This window comes from Eschscholzia californica, unplaced genomic scaffold (genome assembly GCF_041429995.1).
Source record: "Eschscholzia californica isolate CP2 unplaced genomic scaffold, dmEscCali1.0.p SCAF_3, whole genome shotgun sequence".
Taxonomy (NCBI): Eukaryota; Viridiplantae; Streptophyta; class Magnoliopsida; order Ranunculales; family Papaveraceae; genus Eschscholzia; species Eschscholzia californica.
Genome location: NW_028238420.1, coordinates 48,345,040 through 48,353,073, shown reverse-complemented (window position 1 = coordinate 48,353,073; position 8,034 = coordinate 48,345,040). Strand labels below are relative to the sequence as shown.

General features: G+C 35.8%; 1 protein-coding gene across 2 annotated transcripts; it reads left to right on the top strand.

Moving 5' to 3' along the window:
• Positions 1-3,499: 3,499 nt before the first annotated feature.
• On the top strand, positions 3,500-6,657 carry TRM5 (zinc finger CCCH domain protein). 2 transcript variants are annotated; one of them, XM_086665786.1, is made up of 4 exons: positions 3,500-3,911; positions 4,027-5,361; positions 5,451-5,646; positions 5,855-6,657. In XM_086665786.1, exons 1-4 carry the CDS (start codon positions 3,759-3,761, stop codon positions 6,436-6,438), a joined length of 2,268 nt encoding a protein of 755 aa, XP_086521912.1. In that variant the 5' UTR covers positions 3,500-3,758; the 3' UTR covers positions 6,439-6,657. The 2 variants fall into 2 exon arrangements, with proteins under 2 accessions (XP_086521912.1, XP_086521913.1); XM_086665787.1 differs by having other exon boundaries at positions 3,506-3,911; positions 5,457-5,646.
• Positions 6,658-8,034: the final 1,377 nt, after the last annotated feature.

Here is an 8,034-nt window from a genome sequence, read left to right as displayed (position 1 = left end):
ACTTTTCAAAACTTCCAGGCTCCAAAACCTTCAAATTCCATAACGTTTTTATCTCAGATCTCTTAAAAATTTGAAAATTTTGAAGTTCTAATAAAAAGGTCTTAACAACTAACATACCTTTATAGACAATTCTTCTTTGTGTGAAAGCCCAATATTTTAGGATAACAAATTTGGGTTGCACAAAATTCAAAAAAGAAAAAAAAGAGTTTGCGTTGCACAAAATCATATTATAATACTACAAAACTATTTTTGAAATGATATACATCGATGGTCTTGAATATAGAACAATTCGAATATAGAACGATCTATGTAACCTCACACAAAACCAAATATTACGTCTACTCTAGACCAATAAATCTTTAACTCAGTAGCTGAAACTTCTACAACCCTTTTAGAAGATGGCCTATTATAGAGTGTTTGACTCCGCGTTTAACCTATTTACTTCCATGTATATTAGTACATTACATTTGTCTCACCTACCCAGAGTTCTCTTTCACCTTTACTATTATCTAATTATCAATCTTGTGGAATATGAATGCGTTAGAGTGAACCCCACAATATTTATGTTTAGAGGAAGGTTTTGAATGGCCTAATCTTAGATATATAGCATCACAGTCTGTGCTTTTGGTTTTTTATATCATACTAGTGCGATCTTAAAAGACACAATAAAGACACGATAAGTACATAAATTTCTATAAAAACAATCTAAAAATATTCATAAATAGTTATGAAGACAGATTTTGGTTGTGAATACCTAATCTAAAGCTAATTAGCACTGGCACTTAGGTTGTAAACAAAGTGTCTTACCTTATGATGTTCTCTTCATTTGATATAATAAGTTGATAAAAGATTGAAACTTTGGTAATCAATTCCTTTTTTTTTGTGCATTCCACCAGACACCACTATTACTATTATATCTTTCTACTTTGGATTTTTCTTTATATAGTGCGCCGTATGCCGACATTATACAGTACGGTAACGGCTAAAATGTGTACCTAAAAGAAGATAATAATTATCAAAAGAAAGAATCGATGTTTACTCTTTTTTGCTAGATTTGAAGGAATTATATTAACCTAAGCTTGCTCTTAATCAAACATGTAGGTCATTCTTAAGTTTACATGCATTTAACATTTTTTAAACCCAAGTGACTGTATTTGTGGAAGGGGGGAAATGTGGTTGTTAGGAACATGTATCCCTAATGACTAATGTGACTTAGTAATAGTTTGCTTTTATCCTTTGGTGTGACTAGGGGTGAGATCGATGGATGATTGATTGATTTTGTCTGTTTATATGATTTTACGAGAAAGAAATCTTTCTAGTTTGGAGATTCATATTACGAAAATCGTATTCAATTGAAAATATCATTTACAACAATCACATATTTTTTTTGTGTACGAAACATAACTTAGGGTTATAAATTGAAAAAAAAAAATCTTATGTCCAACCACTATTCCGAAGATATACGTAGTGGGAATAATTAAGAGAGATAATATATTTGATCTTTCTGAATAATATATCGTAACAGAATAGATTCTTAAATCCAAAACGTCAAACTTGGTCACCATATCTGATAGTTAGGATCTCCATCCTATCTTATTTGTTAGTTACATCTAACCTTTCCAAAGTACAGTCAGTATTATTTGTTTGACTATAAAACTTTTGGTCCTCTAGCTGTATAGCGACACTTTCAACAAAAAAAAAAACTACAATTTATTCCCTACGCAGATATTATTTAAGAAAAGATACGACCAAATTTGCTATGTGTGGCTCTCTTGCTCTTGTTCCTTCATTTTAATAGTTGATTTCGTCGCAAACAAAAAACCGTTAACTAATAATGGTCTGAACAATAAGACTGTCCACGGACAAAATGTTGATGTGATACGTATTCACATGACGGGTTTTTTTTGGAGAAATAGTTTGTGTAATATGAGCCGCCTATATCAACATTACCCAGTGGTAAGTCCATTTTCTGGGCCATTGTTATAACTTCTCTTAAATGATTTGATTTATCGAATAAAACTATTAATACAAAAAGTTTTAATCAATTAAAAATATAGTATGTCATGCTGTAATTTTGTGTAACAAACACCAGTTCGTATGTTCTGATTGGGATTCAGCCGCAATACAAACTAAAAGAACTATAGTTGTTGTTTTCATATGTAGACCCTTGTTTAACTATCATCTCATATGTCAACAGTTGGTAGCCAAAGTGGTTCCAAGGTGTTGACATAAACTCCAGAAATCCCTCGAATCCCAGAGAAGGTGGAATGTTTAGTTATTTGAATTGAGATTATTAGGGTATAAATAAGGTAGTGTAGTTAGGCTTTAGGCCATTATCTAGTTGGACTATAGGCCAGGTCATGTTAGAGTTTGAGTGGGCGGGTAGCAATGCCAATTGTACGACAATGTAATCGGTTTCCAAAAAAAAATAAAAAAATAAAAAATAAAAATAAACTATCATCTCATATACGGGGGTGGGAAATTTGCCCATGAGCCCGAACCCGCCCACGGGCACCCGAGCCCAACGAGGACCATGGACGCCCGCGCCCGTCACGGGCACAACCCGCCCAGCCCGCCAAGTTTTGGTGGGCGGGCATGGGTTAAAACCTCTACCCGCGCACCCGCCCATGTTCGCACCCACTTAACCTCACCCAATGATAACCAACCAAATTACATCAACTTTATGGGTTGATGAAGCACAACAGTTCATGTTGCTAGGCTTAGTTGAGATGGTAAACAATATGTTTAAGGGCAATCACATGAACCCAATGCATTGCTTTGCAATGGCCCAAGAGAATTCCTAGTAAAACACTGAAGTAGTCTTTGGCTTTGAGAAAACAAAGAGTGAGATAAGTTTATATTATATCTCATGAGAATTCTTCATTAGTTTTCAATGTGAGATTAAATTCCTTAAAGGAACAACACAAATAACGTCTAATTTTAATCTCACATTGTCTTTTTAGAATCAGGAAAGGCGTTTGGAGATTTCATAAAAGGAGAAGAAAAAGTGATTTTTTTTCAAGTCATGAGATTATCCGCTACCCGCCCGCCCATACCCGAATTACCCGAGTTTCTTAATGGGCTTGGGCGGGTAATGGACAAGGCGAATTTCAAAATTTCCCGCCTGATTAACCCACTTACCCTAATAGCAATTGAAGTTTTGTGCCCGACCCGCCCGGCCCGATGCTTCAAGTGCCCACGGGCGCCCATACCCGCCCAATTTCCACCCCTATCATATATCTATTCGGCTATGGGAGATTTTATAGGGCCCCCTCGTTTTTGTTAAAAGGCCCCCTCAATGATTATTTCTCAAGTGAAATGGTTCATGGGGAGGCCCTTTAACAAACATGGGGAGGCCCTATAAAACTTCCCTTCGGCTATTCCTAATACCTCATTAGTTAAATTGGTATTAAAATTAGTCCCCATAAAATAAAGCTAATTACTTCGTATAGTAAATCGTAATTTTTGAATATATAAGGATACATTCGTCATAGTCATAAAAGATAAGGACAATTCAGAACATTTATTGGCTTACGTTTCATTTCCCCCTAATTTCGTTCTTTACTTTAAAAGTACACCCAAGAGCGGGAGACGAGGCGAGAGATTACAACACAGTAGAGAGAGAGAGAGAGAGAGAGAGAGTTTAGCAAGATCGGAGATGCGGAAGAATTGGATGAAATCACAGAAATTTTAGGGTTTCTAGAGAGAGAAAGAGAGAGAGGAATCGTCATCGTTGAAGTAAGATCTTTTTTGCAAAAATGGCGACAGGTGTACTTCCTGATCAGAAACTGGAGAAGCAGATTCAGAAACAGATGGGATGTATGACCGGATTCTTTCAAATGTTCGATCGTCATCAGATACTGAACGGAAAACGCATCTATACTACTAAACGCCTCACTGCTTCTTCTCCGGTCAGATTCAATTTCTTACTTTTTCTTGTGTCAGATTAGTTTTTACCGTTCCTTTTTCCATTAAAGACAAACTTGTTTTGTTTGATCTGATAATAAGTTTTGATTCTTAATTCAGGTACTTGATTCTTCAACGGAATCAGATAAATCGTCCGGTGGATCTCCATTGTATTCTGACGAACAAAAATCTCAGCCACAGTCACCTTATCCGGTGCTTCATTCTCCGGCTCCCGAAGTTTTAACGCCTGTGAAAATGACTTCTCCGTTACCGGTTTTTGATACTAAAGAAAGTATTCGAACTCCATGGAAGCTACGAGAATCTCCGAGATTGTCTCTTGATAGCAGAGCAACTGTAGATGGAAAAGGCAGTTTCTATCCAAGAGAGATCCAAACGGAATCAATGAATACCGAGGAAAACAACAAGCAGAGACGACCGACGAGTGTTATTGCAAAACTCATGGGACTCGATACGTTGCCGGATTCTGGCCGGAAACCTATCGAGAAAGCAGAACTAAGGAGATCTGCTTCAGAGTCTAGGGTTTCAAGAGATCTTCAGTATCGCTTCATCGACTGTACCAACTCTAATAAGGTAGATCATTATGGATCCTTCAATTCTAGTATGAAAGATAAAGTAATTTCAGAAGTGAATCAATCTAAAGTTCGATCACTAGATTCATCAATGGAGTATTCTGTTAGAAAATCTAAAATAGAACATCACCAGCAACAGCGAAAAGTCTTTTATGATTCAGCTGATTTTTTTCCTGATCCAAAGCAAAATGGATATCTCTATGGAGAGATTGAACGGAGGTTGAAGATGAGAGGAATTGATGAACCAGAGAAAGATCTAGAGACATTAAAACAGATCCTCGAAGCTCTCCAACTGAAAGGGCTTTTACACTCTAATAAACCGGTTGAACGATTTGGAAATCGGAATTACGTTTTTGATCCGAAGTTTTCTTCTGATGAATCTCAAATAATTCTCATCAAACCATCAAAATCACAGATTTCAAACAATAATTATAGGAGTAGAAGAACAGAACAAGAGTCAATTTCTTCTACTTCCTCTTCTTCGAGTTTCAGATCTAAAGGTGGAAACCAGAGGAATCTGAATGTGACATCACCAGTTAGAAGAGCAAGTCCTAACCCACCTAGTTCAAGGAATTCAAAATCTCCTGATCGAAGAGATAGTCCTGTTAAAAGCCCTAGTTCACTAGCAAGAAGAAAACCATTGAACATTGAAACTCAAAAGAGGGGAAACGATTCCAATTCTAGTACCATGGAGCAACGAAGAAGTTCTCCGGTGAATTCTCCGATCAAACAACGAGCGAATCAAACACCAATCAAATCACCTAGAAACAGAAAAGTATCAACCAATGTTTCGCCCAGAGAGAGATATTCTAGTCATTTAGACGACAATGCTAGTATTAGTACATCATCTCCGATGAATTCCGAGGTGAGCTAAATTTCGACTTCTATTACTTGTGTTTCTTATGATTATTCATTTTTGGATCCAAATTTAATTGTTGTTCTTCCTGTGTGTAGTTACAGAGTTCAAAAATGGAGGGAAGAACTCTTTTGGAAAGATGTGATAAACTATTAAACAGCATTGCTGAAATTACAACAGCTGAGACCGATTTACAACCCAGTCCAGTTTCTGTACTTGACTCATCTTTCTACAAAGATGAATCGTCTCCTTCTCCTTCACCTCTCATGAGAAGAAGATTCATTGATTTCAAAGGTAAGTTCAATAAACCCTAATTTTGAACTAAATCTTCTGTTTCTCTTCGTAAATTACGTGTACCCATTATTGATAATGATGACCTATATCTACCTCAATTAGTGCTTCTGATTTTAGTACCCAAATTGGAGATGAACTTATATTTCTCTTTTATGATAGTACTAATAGTAACTCATTTTTATTGTTTGGGTTTTAATATAATTTTCAGATCATCAATCTATCGATCTCGAAGATGATACAATGAGCCAAACTGTTGTTTCGCCGGTTCGAATGAAATTTGAGGGTTTCAGTGAACCAGAAGAGGATTCTGATTTCACTTACATTTCGGAAATTCTTCGAGTTTCAGATTGTCTTTCAGAAGACACAGAAGATGTGTTCTTATTACTTGAGAAAGGACAATACAATTCTACTTCTAAAGATTCCATGATTCAAAGAAAGCTCATTTTCGATACGATTACAGAAATTCTCGATCGGAAGAGACAATTGCCGCCATGGAAATTGTTTTCCCTTACCGGAAAACCATCATTCCGTCAAATTTGGACTGAATTTAAAAGAATCAGAGAGAAGGATTCAAGTGAAGATTTGCTTGAAATCATTTGTGGGGCACTAAAGAAAGACATGAACAATGATTCTGTTAATGGATGGATAGAGTGTCCGACTGAGATATCTGAAGCTGTTTTGGACATCGAACGGCTAATATTCAAAGATTTAATCGCGGAGACGATTAAAGATCTTGCTTCTCCAACCCGAAAAAGTTCAGTTCAGACACTAAGAAGAACATTAGTGTTTTGAGAATAAAATTTAATTTATGGTAACATATTTTTTTTCCCGGGCCTTTTTGTGTTTTATTAGTTTTATCTCGAGGGCAAGGAGATAATTTTGGTTTTCTTTTTTTCTTTTTGTTGTAAAAGCAATTTAACTTAATCATATAATTACATCTTAATCTGATTTAGAATTATGAACATCAAACCTATGAATGGAATTTGGAATCCAACTTTGATTTTGAAGAAATTCAGTTGTTATGTCAAGAGATAGAATTACTCAATTAAAGTTTTCATTATTTTTCCAGCTTTATCATCGGTTAAAGATTAATGATCACGTGTATATGCCGAACTAATTACTTCGCAAATTAAGAAGAACGTGCAGATATGCTTGTCATGTGCTTCAAGTTACTCGAAAGTAGTCTCTCATTATTGAAATCCAAAGGGGTAGATGTTGGATACAAAACTCCTTCATACAAGTGAATTGAAATGCCCTAAATACTGCAAAGAGGAAAGCAATGGTAATTGGATAAGCATGTTAAATCAAGAACCGATAGAAAAGTGAGAAAGAAAAGGTGGGAAATAAAAACCCTAAAGAGGAGGCACAGACACATCTGGTTCTTCAATATTTTGGTCTATTATTGTTGGTTAGTTAGATAGATCATTATTGGGTATAGTAGTTTGGTCTATTCTTCTTCACCAAGGGCTTTCACTTCACACCTTCACTTCTTTCACTATGAATGTGTGGCCCCGTCAAACCAGTTGGCCATGTTTCCCTTATTTTTGTCATGTTTGTTTACCACATTTCACACTTTGTGTTCCTTGTCTATCTTTCTTCTTCATTAATGTCTTGCCCCCTTCTCCAAGTAGAAACCTAACCCTAGGTTTGTTTCTTTGAACTTATCCAACTTTAGAATAGTTTAGTGGTGAATATGTCAAATAGGTCTGGCCCATGTCACATGCCATTGCCAAGTTCACATTCATATTTCCTGCACTTGTTAGGCGTATTTTTTTGTTCTGCTTAGTAGTTGGTGCAGTCTTATCAGTATATCGACGCCTCGACAAAACTTCTGGCAAAGTTCCATTCTAAAGATTAACTAACAACAAGCACAAAAAATTTAGGCTATCCACTGAATGAGTGTTGGAATGCCTGAATCCAATATTTAGAATTCTAATTAGAAATGAATTTTGAAGTACTAAATAGAAAAACACCGTCTCTCTTTTCTTTCAATTTGTAGGGACATCCAAAAAGGAAAACTGCAAATGAGAAGGTAAGGATGTTAGATATGGCACGTCACGAGGATACCATGGTGGACATGTATTCTTTGAACATGAGCTATTTGGGCAACATGAATGGCAATTGTTTGTGCTATCTTTCGTACCGTACATTCCTTGTTTATCGATATGCTTGCTTCACGTAACAAATTAGATCTTCGATCCTTAGTTTTCTTTTCCAAAACTTTACTTTTCAAGTATATCTATAACTTATCTATTCTATAATTCTCTTTGAACCTTTTACGCACCACTCAAAATCTAAAACTTTATATAGTTTCAGCTACTACTACCCACATCTGAAATATTCATCTAATCACATTTGATGACACTGCAGAACTTGTTTAATTTACGT

Excerpts from the sequence above, each read along its gene's own strand:
- TRM5 (XM_086665786.1), top strand. The coding sequence starts at position 3,759 with ATGGCGACAGGTGTACTTCCTGATCAGAAACTGGAGAAGCAGATTCAG. Across the intron at positions 5,362-5,450 it reads CATCTCCGATGAATTCCGAG|TTACAGAGTTCAAAAATGGA; the intron begins GTGAGCTAAATT and ends TCCTGTGTGTAG. Across the intron at positions 5,647-5,854 it reads AAGATTCATTGATTTCAAAG|ATCATCAATCTATCGATCTC; the intron begins GTAAGTTCAATA and ends TATAATTTTCAG.